Raw genomic sequence first — 16,793 nt, 5'->3', positions numbered from 1 at the left:
CATATAATTATTAAAAAATATTTTTTTAAATGTAACGCCCTCTGCCTTTAAAACACCATTTCTGATGACAGAATGGAGAAAAAATTATTTTCAAAATAACATAACATTTATAAATAAAATATTATAAAACATGATAATGATTATTATTAATATATTAATATAAATATAACAATAATTATACAAACAATCCTATGTATATATATATATATATAATATATATATATATATAATATATACATAATATATTATAAAAAATTAATTTATGCATTTATTAAATATATAATCAATCAATATACAAAAAACTAAATACATACCATCAATAAAATAATATATAATAAAAAAAATAAATATTAATAGAAATCAGTACATTAGTATTAATAATAATAATACAAATACTATTATTTAATTAAAAAAAGTATTTAATATACTATTATTTGTTTTCTAACTTAAAAAAAGTTTTTAATATACTATTATTTGTTTTCTAACTCTGCAATGTCAATGGTATTTTTAGATGAATTCCATTCTAATGCAGAATGATATGGCTGATTGTGTTGAACGGGCTTGTTTCAGGGGCAGTATGCTGGAAGGAGCAGACCCTAGTTATTCTCAGTCAGCCTCGTCCCCTCAGAGCATGGACAGCGTTTTAACATCAGGAGACGGTGAGGTCACTTTCCAGCTGAGCAGGTTCTCTTACAGATCTCTTTTTAACATTATGTGTGTGTTTCTGACAGGTGGGGGGAAACGTCCTTTTCAGACGGTTCCTGGTATTCCAGGAGGGACTAGAGCGGGAGCTGGCAAGATTGGACGCATGATAGCTGAGGAAGTGATGGAGATTCAGAGGTACATGCAGCATCCGGCACATTAAGGTTTCACTGCAATATTGTTCACAAAAATGATATGTGATTCTATAATGATGTCCTGCCCCCAGGATTCGAGGCTCCTCCCCTTCTAGCTGTGGCTCCAGTCCTTTAAATATCACTGCCACGCCCCCACCTGACACCTGCTCTCCAGGGGGAAAGAAGGTGAGACTCTTTGAACACATTTACACCTACAGTTAAAGGAGTAATTCACCAAAAAAAGAAAATTTGCTGAAAATTTACCCTCAGGATATCCAAGATGCAGATGAGTTTGTTTCTTCATCAAAACATATTTGGAGAAATTTAGCATTACATCACTTGTTTACCAGTAGATCCTCTGCAGTGAATGGGTGCCGTCAGTCCAAACAGCTGATAAAAACATCACACAATAATACAAAAACCATCAGTTAATGTCTTGTGAAGTTAAAAGCTGTGTGTCTGTAGAAAAGCCATTGAGGTTTTTAAACTTGGCAAAAATACCAATCAATAATCCAAAATGAACACAGATATTTGAAGAAAATGTATATTTTTGGTTAAACTATTCCTTTTGGGCAAGACACCCCAGGTGCCTGATTAAAACGAGATGCATACATTCCCAGAACTCTTAAGCATTGGGTAAAGCCGGGTTCAGAATTATTACTAAGGGGACTTTGAATGTCTCTTTTTTTTATCACTCCAAAAATCAGAAAATACTGTCAACATTTTTCACATTTTAAGGAATAAAATGTTATGTGTATAAAATATGGCAACAAACCCCTCTATAAAAACCTTAAAAAAACTGTAAAGTTTGGTATATGTAAGTGCTTCTCAAGACTGTTTTCTCAAAAATTTACAGATGCAAATATATAAAGCAAAAAAAAAAAAACATACACATTTTTAATGAATTCTTTGATTAAATTACTAAAAAACATTAATATAAAAAAAAAAAAAAACCCCAAAAAAAAAAAAAATTGAAAAGTTGCATGAAAAAGTATTCTTTTACGTTAACATTTTCATCTTTTAGATTCAGAACGGTGGAACTCCAGATCTGCCTTCAGCAGGAATTGTGCCTGGGCCTGATTCGATAGGATACCCATATTCAAATAACTCATTAATGAGTGAGTACGCTGAATCAATCTCACATAAGTGAATCACATCTAATATTCTCTAGCAAGTGCACTAAATGAATCTCCGCCTGCAGGTGACAACTCCCATCTCAGTATTGACATCATGGAAGAGCCCGGATCCAGCAGCCCCAGTAACGACGAGGCAGCTATGGCCGTCATCATGAGCCTTCTAGAAGCTGATGCTGGCCTCGGCGGTCCTGTGGATTTCAGCGACCTTCCTTGGCCTTTGTGAAACCACAGCGGACTCCCATCAGGATGCTCTTCGGGTCCAAGGTTAAACAGGTCTAACTGCAGGTCACCACAGCTGCTCGGCACAGCAGTGCCTCCTGGACAGGAAGTGCACCAGAGTGGTGTGCGGAGGTTAACATGCTGCGGCCATTACATACAGGACCTCCTACTCAAAGCACACAGAATGGTTGAGCTGCATACTTTTTTCCACCCGCCTCCTGCAGAAAGGAGATCTGTGCATTTCCCACGATTTTTCCCGACCTGCCTGGTTCCCTGTAAATATGGGCCTGGACTATTCCTGTGGTTCCCATCAGCAAACATGGATATCTTTCTATACATATATAAATATATATATATCATTTTGTTTGTGTTTTAATGTTTTTACACTACAAAAGTTGTTGAGATTGTAACTAATATTGTAATTCTATTATGTAAGATTTCTTTATGCAAAATATATATGGTAAAAGTGTAACGTATCAGCAGTGGATATTTTTAAAATAAAAAAACTTGTCTTTAACATTTACTTTTAACAATTTTGTTTTGCACTTCACTACCTATTATTAATATATGATTTGTTCTTATCTCGATAAATAATAGATATGCTGGCTGCCACAGATTATCAGTCTTTTGGAGAATTGCTAGAGATGATTCCTCATAGAGCTCTTCTCAAGGCTGCTTCAGCTGACGTCTCTTTTCCTGGCTTTTGATTGGTCCGTGGCTGAGATATTTTTGTTCTATGTTGCCATCCAGTGGTAAAATCTAATGTGTAAAATTAAATGTGTTGGCAGGGGAAGGAGACTATAGTTTGACAACTGAGATCTGAAAAATCAGTTAGCGCCATTGTGAATTATTTTGTAGGTTAAAATCATTTTATTAGCATAATTCTAGCCTAATTTTATAAGCGTGACAAAAAGTGTGATGGCATTTTTTTTTAAAGGTGAGTATCAAATTTGTTTCTTAAGCACTAAATCAGCATATTAGAATGATTTCTGAAGGATCATGTGACACTCAAGACTGGGGTAATGATGATGAAAATTCAGCTTTTCCATCACAGAAATTAAATCATATTTCAAAATATATTATAGTAAATAACATTTTAAATTGTAATATTTTTATTTTGTAGTTTTAAATCAAAGAAATGCAGCTTTGAAGAGTATAACGGATTATTTAAAAAAAAAACATTAAACAACTTTATTGACCCCAATCTTTTGAATTGTAATGTATATTGATTTTTATGTACGGTATATACTTTTTTAAGCATTTCATAATTCAATTTTAACCATTTTTGCATTGTCACATTTTCATGACAATACAATGGTGACAGGAAATGTGCTTAACTGTTTCAAAAATGCATATTAAAAATAGTCTTCTATGCAAAATTAAATTTTTGATTTTAGGTGAAATTAAAGTAATTTCTATATTTAGTACCAAATCTAATAAACCAAGCATGTTGATTTGATCATGTTTATTAAAATAAAATTTCTCAAGTGGTACACAAGAGGAATGTCTCTCTTGATGCACCTCACTTCAGCTACAAATAACATCAAAATGAAAAGTTCGGTAAAATAACATGTGGCATGATCTCAGTACTCATTCATAGGCCATGCATCACAGTGAAGCTCCACAGGTGCTCCGTTACGCCCCGTCCTCATGTCAAAACCAGAAGGGATTCTCAATTTAACGCATGAGGTCACTCGCTCACAGGGTGCTCCAGTGGGTTGTGCTCCTTTTTATTGCTAAGTTAAACAGCCACACAGCACCACAACATAGCAGTCACTTCAGATACTAATCAAAGGAGTGATTATCAACTTTGAGTGTCTAATTAAAAAAACTCCTTTGGTTGAGTTCCATTTGGGAAAGAAAGGCAAAGTGTCCAAGGGTCATGTGCTGCCATGGCGCCCGTCTTTGACACTCTTAAGGCAGGAGAGGACTTGAAAGGCAGTGTGGTCTTGGCAGCAGGACTTGGCTGGCCTCTCTCTGCAGTGCTCCAGTGGTGACGTGTGCGTGTGTGTGTGTGTGTGTGTGAGTCAAATGGCTGGGGACGTGGCATCAGGATCAGGATCATACTGGTGGCTGGGCTGAGGATGGTTGGGGAGGATGTCTAGTTCGTCCACCTGAGGCCCAGGGTGCATCACCACCAGCTGGTCCTGAGGGATGTCCGCAGCGGCTGCAGCCAGGTTGGTGATGGACTTGCTTTTCACGCACTGGAAGTCCACGTGTCGGCTTTTGCCTTCCTCTTTCTCCCATGACATACGGATGAAGGGCCGCTGGACGTAGTTGTAAATGACCTCAGGACGTCCACCGGGTCGCTTCTTTACTTTCTCTTTGTAGGTTGGGTAACCTAGGGACAAACATAGGCACAGCATTAACAAGAATGCAAATTAAAAGTATAGTTAACATTATCTAAAAAACAACAGCTAATTATTCACCCTCATGTTGTTCAAAACCTGTAAGTCTTTTTTTTTTTTTGTGTGTGTGGAATATAATGGAAGATATTTTGAAGAATGTTGGTAACCAAACATTTTGATTTCCATTGACACACAATGGAAGTCAATGGGAACCGAAACGGTTTGATTACCAACATTATTTAAAATATTTTCTATTTTAATTATGGTTGATTATTCCTTTAAATGTGTGAATAAGCTCATTTCATTTCAGGTTGATCTGAAAGCAGCCGATTGAAAGCCATCTTATCCACATCCTGTTATTCAGTCTCTTACCTTCAATGCCTAGTCGAATTTTCTTCAGTCCTCTCTCCTTTAGAACCGACTTGGCCACGTCTCGGTTTTCAATGTATTTGAAGAAGCGGTATAGTTTTGTGCTGTATATAACTGCATGACACAAAGACAAAACCATTATGACCTTGATTAATACTAATACATTCCTTACAAACCTACAAAGATCTTTGATACATCCAGACTTTTCTGGCTAAAAACAAAAATCTTGCTTATGTTAGTGCGTTGCTATGTGGTTGCTAGGGTGTTCACCCATTTTATCATCTACAAGGTCAAAATCATAACACAAAGAGCTGCATAGTTTGCGGTATCATTCATGTTTGCAGCAATATGGGTTAAAGGTGTTCAAAAACCACACACGCACACCACTAATGACCACAAACAATCACTTCTAATAAACCCCCTGAGAAATTACCCATAATGCAGTGATTGAGATAGAGAAAACAGTGTGTAATTGAGATGCAGCTAAAGTAAACTGACTCTGTGAGTATTCCTCTCCCATCTGTGGCGGATACTCCTCATCCCAGTCCACCACATCGTCGTCCGTCAGCACCACCACATGACACTCCCTCTCTCCGCTCTGAGCGCTGGCCACCATCAGAGGCAGCACCATCTCCTCCAGATAGAACTCAAACTGCCGCCGGGCGCCATCATTAGACAGCTCATGCATGAGTGCACCTGCAGCCGACATGTTCCAGAGTGTTATTCAAATCAGCTCATTACGATTCAGCAGCTGACTCACTGATTCAATCCAGCCATATAATGACATACACATGTTACTTTAAATTTAAAAAGCAATTACAACGTAAACCAGTAATGCTAATAGCATCCAGTGACCCATATCTGGCAATCTCATCAGATACGCCACTGACCTACTTCTGCTCTCTCGCATCTACCATCCTCAGACTTCTAAAATGCTCGGAATACCATCCAGTTCAGCTGTTGCCGTGACAATCAGAGCCTTTTCCGACACAAAAAGACGAATCGTTGGTGCACTTGTCATGTTAATAAATACTCACTGAGGTCTCTGCACTTGATGGTGCTGTAGTCGAAGGCGATGCAAAGGTAGTCACATGCCTCTCTCAGCTCGGGGATGGATATCCCATCGGGGCAACGGATTATCCCCGATTTGTAGTAATCCTGCCGGTTAAAAGGGAGACGCAGAGGAAAAACAAACAGGCGGCCATTACTGAAGCAGCACTTATTCCAAAGAGAAGCAAATGGTTCCGATGCCAGATAGACACACACACACACCCCCTGCTTTTCCCACTCTTCACACACACACTGATCCATTTAAAGCCAGCCAAATGCCGAAAGAGCTGAACATACGGACAGCATGAAGATGCTCAACAAAACACTTCACTGAAAAAAAGAGAAAGCTTCAATATGGCTGTTATTTCTGTAGTGCTGTCCTGATTTTTCCTCTAGGCTGAGCCTCGCGGTAGAAGCTTAACCCTTTCAATGTTAAAGAGATGGGCTTGTAATCAATGCCAAAGTTGTCCAAATAGTTGTTGTTTTTTCAAATTTAAACACAATTGTATACAAAATGTCAATTTTAAATATGTAATGTAATGTAATATATATATATATAGAAAGAGAGAGAGAGAGATAAAGAGATGTTAATTTTCAACGTAAAAAAAATTGTAGGCCTACATATTAGATTATATAAAATAGAGTCCCGCACGGCCTCAAATTTAGGCCCTAGCCCGGCCCGTGTCTGACAGCTTATCAGAATAACTGGCGCCAAGCACTTCTTTTTCCCCTCCTTCTCCCAAACAGCTCATACTACTGTTTCAGTTATTAAAAATAGTTCAGTTTTGTATGTAATGGCAAAGTGATTATATTTTGTTTCGTTGTTTATTAAGTTAATTGCGAAAAACATTTGGAGCATTTTTTGTTCGTTACATATAAGTTTTTGTTTTTTAAAATAATGATCAAGCGGCCAGTGGCAGACAGTGAGCTGATCATAGCCTATATTTGATCAATTTAGCCTTCTCAAATCATCACGACTTGCCTAAAAAAAAATCTATACATATAAAACAGTTCAAGCATATAACAATGTTTAAACGTTAAATCCAGATAAATGAGCGCTATATCCAATAGTTTATGCGGAGAGTGGAAGCTAAAGCGTGCTTTGCAGGACATAGAGGCACCAACGCGATCACTTGCATACACGGTCATTTTTGCTCATTAAGTAAGAGAAACCTGTGCAGGTTTCTCTTTGTGAGGTTTGGTTAGCAGTGACTGAAACACAGCTTTACACACAACTGTCAGTCTGCATGGAGAGGATCTAGAGACTCCAGTAGCTTCAAACACCTGTCTGCTGCTCAGCAGTGGCTTTTTTACAGCTGCCATTAAAATACAGTTCATTTGTTTGAGAGAAACTTTCCTTAATAAATCTTTCTTTGACCAAGATCTTCTGTGCTCTTAGTCACTCACAAATCTTTTGACAGTTCAATTATTTCTATTAGCTTTTCGCAAAAATTGTTTGTTTTGATGTCTTTTGCAAGACATTGCATTGTTTCATACCTTTCATCTTCAGAATGATCTTTCCTCCTCACCATATTTCATGAGAACTGTGACTTGCTTAATAATGTGGAACAAACTCTTTAAATAGGGTTTCCATTTACCTAAGAAGACCTGGAAAACTATTGAACAAACCTGTCTGAGATTGATACCAGTTATCTAAAAAGATGTGAAAAACAACACAAACAAAAATCTGACTCTTTATTGTACCAAAATCCTATTGATATGTCACTTGCATAATAAACGCAGTGTATATGGGCACAATAAAAGGAGAGAAGCTAAATGAGCCCGAGCCCGACTCTAGCCTGATCTGTAAAAAAAAAAAAAAAAACATGGCCTGAGCCCGGCCCGAATGAACTCAGCGTGTTAAGCCCCATCGAGACCCAACAGGCTTGCAGACCTCTAATATACACATATACATAGCTTTAAAAAAAATTACTTTTTATAATTTTATAGTATATATAAAAATCAAGCTACTACTTTTTTTCTTTAACAATTATTTTAACTTTATTATTCTTAGCAAAAATACACAGTCTTATTAAAAGTTTTATTTACTACCATTTTTATTATTACAAATTATTTAAAATATTATCAATATATTATTCATAAATTGCATTTTAAAACACCATACACATCTCAATGCAAACTTTCAGATGCACTCAAATCTTGAACATTTCATGAAAATAGCATAATGTGGGCAAGGAAATTTCAGCAAGGAAAAAAAAAGAAGTTCAAGTTATTTGCAATATTACATCTTTGAATTGATCTGCTTTAAAAGAATTGCAACTACAATTATTTAAACAGCTTTGCAACAAATAAACTGAAATGATTAGGTCTCGCTGTCGAATCTCACCTTTTGTCAATGTTTCTATTAGTATGAAGAACGCATTCATATATCTTTTGTGAGCACTGTCCTATATATACAGGTATATATATATATATATGCACACAATCCATCTGATAATTTATGGTGAAGATGAAGACATTATTCTAAAGACAACCACAAAAATGTGTAGATTTGTACATTCATACCATAAAAGCCCTGCAATTTTATCAAAACCATTAATCATCTAGGATCAGAACTATGCGTTTTATTAAATATTAATTGATTTCAAGGTCAGTAAAGTGATAAGGCAGGAACAAAAAGACAAAACATGCTAGAACTGACTCTGAAGATAATAAAGGAAACCAAAGAAACCAGACAGTAGGGAAAACGTTCTGCTGAGTTGTCATTTTTATATGTGAAATACATCTGCAATGAGTTTTAACAATTCATGTGAATTTTGAAACTACAGTCTAATCCGGTACTTAATCAGTATATGCAGTACACTAGGCCAATATGTAAAACCTAAGTAAAGTTTTTAAAGCATAGTGCACTCACCAAAATGGCTCTAAACACGGTGGAGCTGATTCCCTCAGCAACCTCATACTCTCCCTTTTCATTAGGACGCGTGAAGTTGTGTTCCCGTCCAGACCCAAACATCCTTCAAGACAAAGCCCACCAGTTATTTATTAAAACACTGACACAATATGACAAAGTGAATGATTGTATTGAACCAATAATCAACAGACAAATTGAAAGAGGTGACCGAAGTTTATCTTACCCGCCGAGCATGGTGTTGGGCTGGGCAGTGAAGATGGATGGGTCGACCACAAAACGTGTGTTGTCTACAATCAGAGTGACTCTTTCGGCAGTCCTCAAACTGCGAGGGCCCTCCTTGACATTTTCGCACACGTAGATCATGTCAGAGCTGAGGGTTTTACTATGAGGTTCGCCATAGAACAGGCTGGAGGTGCATGCTTTCTGAGGCCTGGGACTCGTGGAGCGCGATGAGCAGCCTGAGTCCCGTTCACGGTCTGAGGAATCAACATGGAAGTTAAGACAGGAGTCAAACAATACAAGTGAAGCTTCCCTGTACCGACTTAAGCATCAGTAAAGATAGAAGCCATCAGTGTACATAAATGGTAATTCAATAAATTAAATTCAGCGACAGTTGGCAAATTGCAGCATGAGATTTTAACCCTCACGATTCAGTAGAAAAACGTAAACAAAATTTAAATTTTATGTAGACTTCTGTTGAAAAGTTTAGGGGTCCTTAAGATATTTTTGAAAGATATTAATGTTTATTCAGCAATCAAATAAAATTAATCAAATTAATTTCTAATAAATTATTTTGAACTTTCTGTTCATCCAAGAGTCTTGAAAAAATTGATCAGTTTAAACAAAAAAAAATTAAGCAGCACAACTGTTTTCATCATTAAAAATAAGACTTTTTTTTCTTGAGCAGCAAATCAGCACATCAGAATTATTTCTGAAGGATCACGTGACCCTGAAGACTGGAGCAATGGCTGTTGAAAATTCATCTTTGCAGCACAGGAATAAATTGCATTCTAAAACATATTACAAAAGCAAAAAGTTATTTTAAAATTAATCATATTTCACAACATTACTGTTTTGATCAAGTAAATGCAGCCTTGATGAGCATCAAAACTGTTAAAAATTATCTGACTGACCACACTGAATGTCTATAAAAAAGGTAGTAGTAGGTAGTAAATTAATACATTTATATAATAATTATATAAATACAACTAATTAATATATAGGATTAATATTAAAACAAGAAATGTATTTTGAAAGATTTGAGAGTTTTTTTAAATGGTACAGAATGAACAATCCAAAGCTCACCACTGAGGTGCTGGCGTATTGGTGAGGTGACGTTCCTGATGCAGGGGGTCAGCTGTCCGTCGCCTCTTTCATGTGAAGAATCCCTGGAGCGATCACCAGAGCGCCATCTCTCCCTGGAGTGGTCCAGGGGTCCTCCTCCGCTGGCTCCGTGCAGGCTCATTTTCACCAGCTCACCTTCCAGCTGAGCTCCACGCGGCTGAACACTGCTGGGAAAAGCCAACACACAGTCAGATACACACCTGAACATTCGACTGGTGAGAGGGAGGGCTGGTTCAAGTGCTTCTCTGCAACGTGAGGAACTCGCCAAGTGCATACCATAAACTTGGATGAACTCTGGGCTCTAAAAGAGATGCTGAGTGCAGGAAGTGTGATGACAGCAAAGCGCAATTTCTCACTGTTCCCTGAAAACCTGCTGCATGAAACAAAAGGACAGCAGCGCAGGTTCTCTTTCAGCACAGCCTCATCTGTCAACAAACCACTGTATTGACCCATGCAATCACAGATGATTCATTCCCATTTCTATTTATTTTATTCACCTCACGTGCTGTGCTTCTGAGGAAACAATGACTGAGGTTTAATTTCAACCTATTCTTTTAAGGCGACGGCCTATATTAAAAATTCAATACTGCTTATAATTTAAAACTAGCCCCGGTCTCTTCTATTATGTATTTACAACATAAACTGTGCTTCTAAAAAAAAAAAAAAAAAAAAAAAAAAAAAAAAAAAAAAATTAATAATAAAACTAAGTTGTATTAAATGTTGTTAAAATACAATATTAACATAGTAATCTGTGTTATAATAGTTTTTTTATTGGAATTTTTAAATAATTGGAGTTATTTGTTATTTTTATATTATTATTTATATTATTTTGTATTTCAGTTTTAGTTATTTTAGTATGTCAAGTTAAACTAAATGAAAATGAGAAATGTTTCCTTAGGAAAGAAAGATGAATTTATTAATTTTTACTATTTTATTTCAAGAAACAAACTGGTTAGTTTTAGATTTAATTAACTGTAACAACCCTTAAAGTAATAATAATATTAAATATATAAATCTATAAAATACTAATGAATCTTTAATAAACCCAGACATCATTTAAAGCCTCCAGACTGCCTATGCCCAGACTAGGTGCTGTTAATTTTTTCTTGCATTAATACTCATTGCCCTGGAGGCTGAAACAGGATCATTACAAGACAGACGACCTTGAAGCAAGGAGACTGGAGTGCAGTGCAGACCAAAGCAGAAAACACAGTTAAAAACACAGTCTTTGTGGTCTTTGCACTGAGCTGATATGCCTCTTTCTTCCCCTGCACTGAAAAAACATAAAGGGTCCACTGAAGCATGCACGGGCAGAATATTCTGTTTGAATAAATGATGAATAGGCTGGAAATAGGGCCTGTTTTATCCCGGCGAAAGTGCTGCCTAATATGGACCCCTCAAATTATTTCAACTCTCATGACTGCACCAGCCAAAAGCTTTGTGACCCCATTAACCAACCAGAGCATGACCAGAGCCCACGGCACTGCCATACTCAACAGCAGCTAAGTTCAATACGTTCTGCTGCGAGTTTTCCCACCTGATGCAGAACACACATGTGACAATCTATAGTTTCCCACCAATAAAATCAATAAAATCCAGTCTGTTTTTATCACGCAATTTAAAGTGTGGTCACAATAAACTTTGAGCAGCATATTTAATTTTTAATAATGACCCCGCAACCCTGCAAACCAAAGGTTTTTTGGAAATTTGCATGTCAGAGATAACCAATATTTAACGTCACACAGTAAAACCTAAACCATCTTTGCGAGTACATGTGTTTCCATGAATATGAATAGAAATGGAATGGAGTGAAAAGTCTGGTGTGACCTTTACAGTCGCTATCAGACGTAGATTGGTCATTTTACAGATACCAACACTTGTCTATTTAATCTAGAAATTTCCTAGAGGTGGGTCTCTAAAGAGTTATTACACCGTGTGTTTGATAGGAAACAAAGGTGTTCACAGATTAAGCAATTTGTTTTGTTTGCATAATTATTGGTAACCATTTATTCTCAAAAAATAAAACAAGACCTATGATTAACAGTTCACAAAACAATGCTTAACATAATAATTTAGTAAATTAAGTAATATAATGGTTTAAATAATATTAAGAATAATAGCCATTATTAATATTATTATTATTATTATTATACTATCAATTAAATCATTATAATGATAATAATCATAAAATATTATTTATACCAATATTGGAACATTATAACATTTTATATAATATAAAATATACTCTTAAGGTTATTTCATTGTGTAAAACAGAAATAAATAATTAAAATAAAGACTCACAATACAAAGTAGTACATAAAAATAGTATAATGGCTCAAATAACATTAAGAATAATAGTTATTACCATAATTAACCTATTGTTTTATTGCTATCCTCTAAATATTATTTAATTGTGTAAAACAGAATAATTAAAATAAAACAACTCATAATATAATGCAATTTAGTATATTGTGAGACTATGTAAAACATGATAAATGGTTAAAATAATGGTTTTGGATATTGTTTATGAGACACTTTAAAATACACCAAAATCATCTGTTTCAGCTGAAAAAAAAACACTAATCAAACCATTGTACTACCAACACTTCTCAGCAGCTTCCTCAGTCTTTCTATCTGATTGATATTTTAGCTGCCAATATCCCAGCCATTAATGCAATGGTGAAACCTGAACTTCAGCTGCACCCTTTAAGTACAATCTGAGCAGTCTAATGATTCCCCAAGCAGCTCAGACATCAATTTATTCAGCACACAGGACAGGCTCATTCAGCCTCCGAGTACTGTGCCATGTAAAGATCATTTCAAAGATCCACTGCCAATCATATGCATGATTCCTATATAATTACGAGTCAAGATCACGTTTTGCTTCTCTATTGCACCAGCCCAGAAATGTGGCAGGCAGAAGTAGCCCACAATGAATTGAAATGATGGCATGTCTGTGGTGTCTCAAGACCCTTAGGGGGCAAGATCATCTTCTTGAAAAGACAATCCGATTGAAGATCTGTCCTTCTGCATAGCAATCAGCACAAATAATTGTATTTTTTAAAGACAAGAGCATTTTTAACTTGACTTTTGTTCCAAGTAACTGTAAGGGCGCACCATCCATTCTTGTTACTTACAGAAAAAGTAGCATCAATAATTTAGTACACCGCTCCTGTAATGTTAAACAGCGAGACAATGCTCTCCTGAAGCGCACTGCCTGCAGATATGCCTTCAAATGACGCATACAACTCATTTATAAACGATAGAATATTTAATTAAACAACTGCATCGGAAATAGTATCTATAAATGAAACTTAATACGCACTTTCCTATATTCTCCGGACTTTCTAAAGCAAAACAGACCTCTTTTAAGACTCATTCACACAGTGAAGCGCGTGTACGTACCCGCCTGTCTTTAAAACAAAGCAGCAGGGCAGCAGCTGATGAATGAACGCACAAAGGACGCGCGCTGCTTCGCACAACGAGGGCTTGCCAGGCGACTTAGCATCCTCGGGCATTACTTTCCAACTTCAGCATAATGCGAGCACTCCGGTGTAACTTCTTCGCTGCGAACACAGCCTCCAAATGCTGCTGTTTGAGAAGAAAAGACGCCCTCAGGTAGCATAGTAACCTGACGGAGAGACACGCGCGTGCATGAATGGCTGCTCGCTTTCTCCGCTACTGTGGCACGCAGAGGCTGCCTCGATGACGTAGGCCGACCCTTAAAACATCTCCTGATACTGTAGATTCTCTCATGCACGATAACACAATAGGCCGATGAAAGAGACGGCGTGATGGGAGTCATGCCGATGGAAAATGAACTCAGTGAACCTCTCCGCAACCGCACGAGTGTTAAAAACGTTCTACAAGACTTCCTAGAATGACCTTCTATTCTGAATATAGTACAAAGCTAATTTAAAGGTGAAGAAAAATAAGGGTGTTTTAATGCACGATCTTCCGTGAATTCAAATAAATCGCTATATTTGTTTGACATCAGTGTCCTTTTATAACCTTTACCTATCATTGACAATAAAAAATGTGTGCTTGTGACGAACTAAATAATGAAATAAAACAATAAGACGATGAAAACTGTACTTTATTATTTATTTATTCCTTTAATCCACAAACAATCCATAAACAACCATTTATTCCCACTATATCCCACTAAACTGAATTTAATCTTATTTAACAACATACTAATAAAAAACAAAAAATATTCAGCTGACGAAAAGTCTTTCTGAAAATAACTTTCAGTAGACAAGAACAGTTGTGTCATTATAAATACAGTAAGTTTATCTATCACAGCCTCGTTTTTATCCACTTTAAATTCAATGTGGCATCTAACCTGACTAAGGTCTAGCTGTTTAACACCTGCTTTACACCCTGTCACTGAATATTTGCTTGTATTGTGAAAAGGGCATTTCTGCAAATGCACTGCAAATTGACATTGATGTGCACTGATATCACTAAGATAACCATATCAAACAGTGCTGAACAACAAAACATTACTGGTTACATTTAATCACATTCACATTTTAAGTACCTTAAGCTCAGTAACTTAAGTAAACTAATATACTATAAACAATATGTAACAACATGTAATATCTTCCAGTTATGCAATCTTTCATCATAATGCAAAGATCCCGATATAAATCAGTATACACACTGAAACAATCAGCATGACGCATAAAAACATACAATATTAACTAGAGCTAGGTAATGACACACATTTCATTAATAGATTCAATTTCATTTCACAAGCTCTTAATCGATTAGGTTTCAATTCAATGCAGCAGTAACTTGAAGTAATCATTTTCTGTATGGCTTTATTAGTCTCTCACATCGTTCTGGAGGAATTTTGGCCCACTTTACAACATTGCTCAGGTTATTGAGGTTTGTGGACATTTGTTTATGCACAGCTCTCACCACAGCATTTCAGGCAGGATGAGGTCTGGACTTTGACTGGACTGCTGCAACCCCTTGATTCTTTTCTTGAGCCATTCTGTTGGTATGCTTGGGATCATTGTCCTGTTGCATGGCTCAATTTTGGCCCAACTTTAGCTGATGGACAGATGAAAAAAAATGGCTGCCCACTGCTCCGGGTGTGTGTTCACAGTGTGTGTGTCTGTGTGTGTGTGCACTTCGGATGGGATAAGTGCAGAGCATGTGACCACATGCCACGTCACTTTTACTTTAAATAATGGATTTAGCATTTGGAGTGAACCACAATGAACTAAACTGTAGAAGAAATTTTACATCCCCATACTCAATCCAAATGCCTCTGACAGTGCTGTGTTTTTGAAGACAGGTTACAGAAAATCCATGCAGCAGCTGGACATGCCTGTGACTGGGAATCTCTGTTATTATCCAGACTTACCTTAAGTGTCTGCAGATTCTCCTAGACGGACATGTTGTCCACTGATCCCAATCTGAATGGCAGTCATAAGAGATGGAATGTCCTGCCATCTCAAGAGAGTTAATATTACTGGACCTTTACACCTTCAGATCTCATCCTAACGGAGCAAAAAGAATTGAAACAATGTTTTCATTCTATCTGTTTCCAAAACCTTCTATGATGCTTTTAGTTTTAACTTATTAATTTAATCTGTCCAAAAGCATTTTTTTTAAGTGCACATTTATTTTATTGCATCAGCTTTACAACAAAACAAAACGAGCATGAAATTTCAACTGTGGTTGAATTTAAATTTAATTATAGATAAACACATTTTGTACAATCAATATTTTCAAATCCTTATGGCATAAAATAAGAATACTCTAAAAATAAAGCAAGATTTTACTGGATAAAGAGAAATTTCTATAGGACTTTTGGATATGGATTTGATTACTAGAGCCCTACTGGATATTGCGTAATATTTACAAGAACTCTACTTGTACTGGAATGTTTTTCTAATGGACAATCAAAATTTTTATTATTATTATTTATTTTTTTTTTTTTTTGGTACTATTCTATATAGAAATTATATATTTTTATTTTTATTATTATTATTCTTTAAGGGAAAAAACATGTGATCCTTCTGGTTACGATTACTAAAAAATAAATACAAATAAAAGAATATGGGAGATAATATTTATAGGTAACGTTAGTAGTACAATTCCACAAGTAACGTTATTCTTTTAACTATCTGTTGAGCTATTAACAAATAAAGTTTCCAAAAAGCCCACAAAACTGACCAAGTACTCCAACCTAGGTAACGTTAACCTGATTCACTAAGTCACTACTTAGCTTATTAGTTAGCGTTAAAAAAATGAGGGCTAAAAACACACAGACTCTCACCTGTCTCTGCTAAACGCTGAACCTTTTCCGCGAGCTGTACGCTAGATATTTCTGACAGAACTTAATTGATGAAGCATGATTTTGCTTTAGATTGTTCTTCAACAATCATGATGAGACACACATACTGTTGACAGTTATGGGGGACGCTACATGGCTAACCAAGGAGATAAGTTTACTAAGCCGAATCTCGCGAGAACACACGGGACGTCGCCATAGAAACCACCTTGCGTACAATCAAATGCTGAGAGAACAAGCCGCTTTTGAGACATGCTACCATAAAAAGCTTGATACAAAAATAGAATACAGATAGTGTATTTAAAT

General features: G+C 36.2%; 2 protein-coding genes across 8 annotated transcripts in view; one reads left to right on the top strand and one right to left on the bottom strand.

Moving 5' to 3' along the window:
* The window catches only part of LOC109067828 (aryl hydrocarbon receptor nuclear translocator-like protein 1), a 10,535-nt gene extending 7,825 nt beyond the window's left edge, over positions 1-2,710 (top strand). For 2 of the 4 annotated variants that reach the window (XM_042715373.1, XM_042715372.1), the window contains exons 15-19: positions 571-659; positions 732-840; positions 929-1,022; positions 1,861-1,954; positions 2,038-2,710. In XM_042715373.1, coding sequence (XP_042571307.1) covers positions 571-659; positions 732-840; positions 929-1,022; positions 1,861-1,954; positions 2,038-2,195 — 544 coding nt within the window. In that variant the 3' untranslated portion in view covers positions 2,196-2,710. Of the gene's footprint in view, positions 1-570; positions 841-928; positions 1,023-1,860; positions 1,955-2,037 lie in introns of all 4 variants that reach the window. The other 2 variants (XM_042715371.1, XM_042715370.1) reach the window with 1 other exon arrangement.
* Positions 2,711-3,641: 931 nt separating this feature from the next.
* Positions 3,642-16,612, bottom strand: LOC109067827 (BTB/POZ domain-containing protein 10-like). Of its 4 annotated transcripts, none has more exons than XM_042715367.1 (9): positions 16,473-16,612; positions 15,555-15,690; positions 10,139-10,344; positions 9,057-9,309; positions 8,834-8,936; positions 5,946-6,066; positions 5,407-5,604; positions 4,912-5,022; positions 3,642-4,532 (listed from the first exon to the last, which is right to left on the bottom strand). In XM_042715367.1, the coding sequence occupies exons 2-9, from the start codon at positions 15,641-15,643 to the stop codon at positions 4,219-4,221; spliced, it is 1,395 nt and encodes a 464-aa protein (XP_042571301.1). In that variant the 5' UTR covers positions 15,644-15,690; positions 16,473-16,612; the 3' UTR covers positions 3,642-4,218. The 4 variants fall into 4 exon arrangements, with proteins under 4 accessions (XP_042571301.1, XP_042571302.1, XP_042571299.1 ...); XM_042715368.1 differs by having other exon boundaries at positions 10,139-10,341; XM_042715365.1 differs by lacking the exons at positions 15,555-15,690; positions 16,473-16,612 and adding an exon at positions 13,583-13,966.
* Between the last annotated feature and the right edge of the window lie 181 nt (positions 16,613-16,793).

This window comes from Cyprinus carpio, chromosome A25 (genome assembly GCF_018340385.1).
Source record: "Cyprinus carpio isolate SPL01 chromosome A25, ASM1834038v1, whole genome shotgun sequence".
Lineage (NCBI taxonomy): Eukaryota > Metazoa > Chordata > Actinopteri > Cypriniformes > Cyprinidae > Cyprinus > Cyprinus carpio.
Note: the sequence above shows the minus strand (reverse complement) of the source record. Positions and strands in the feature narration are given on the sequence as shown.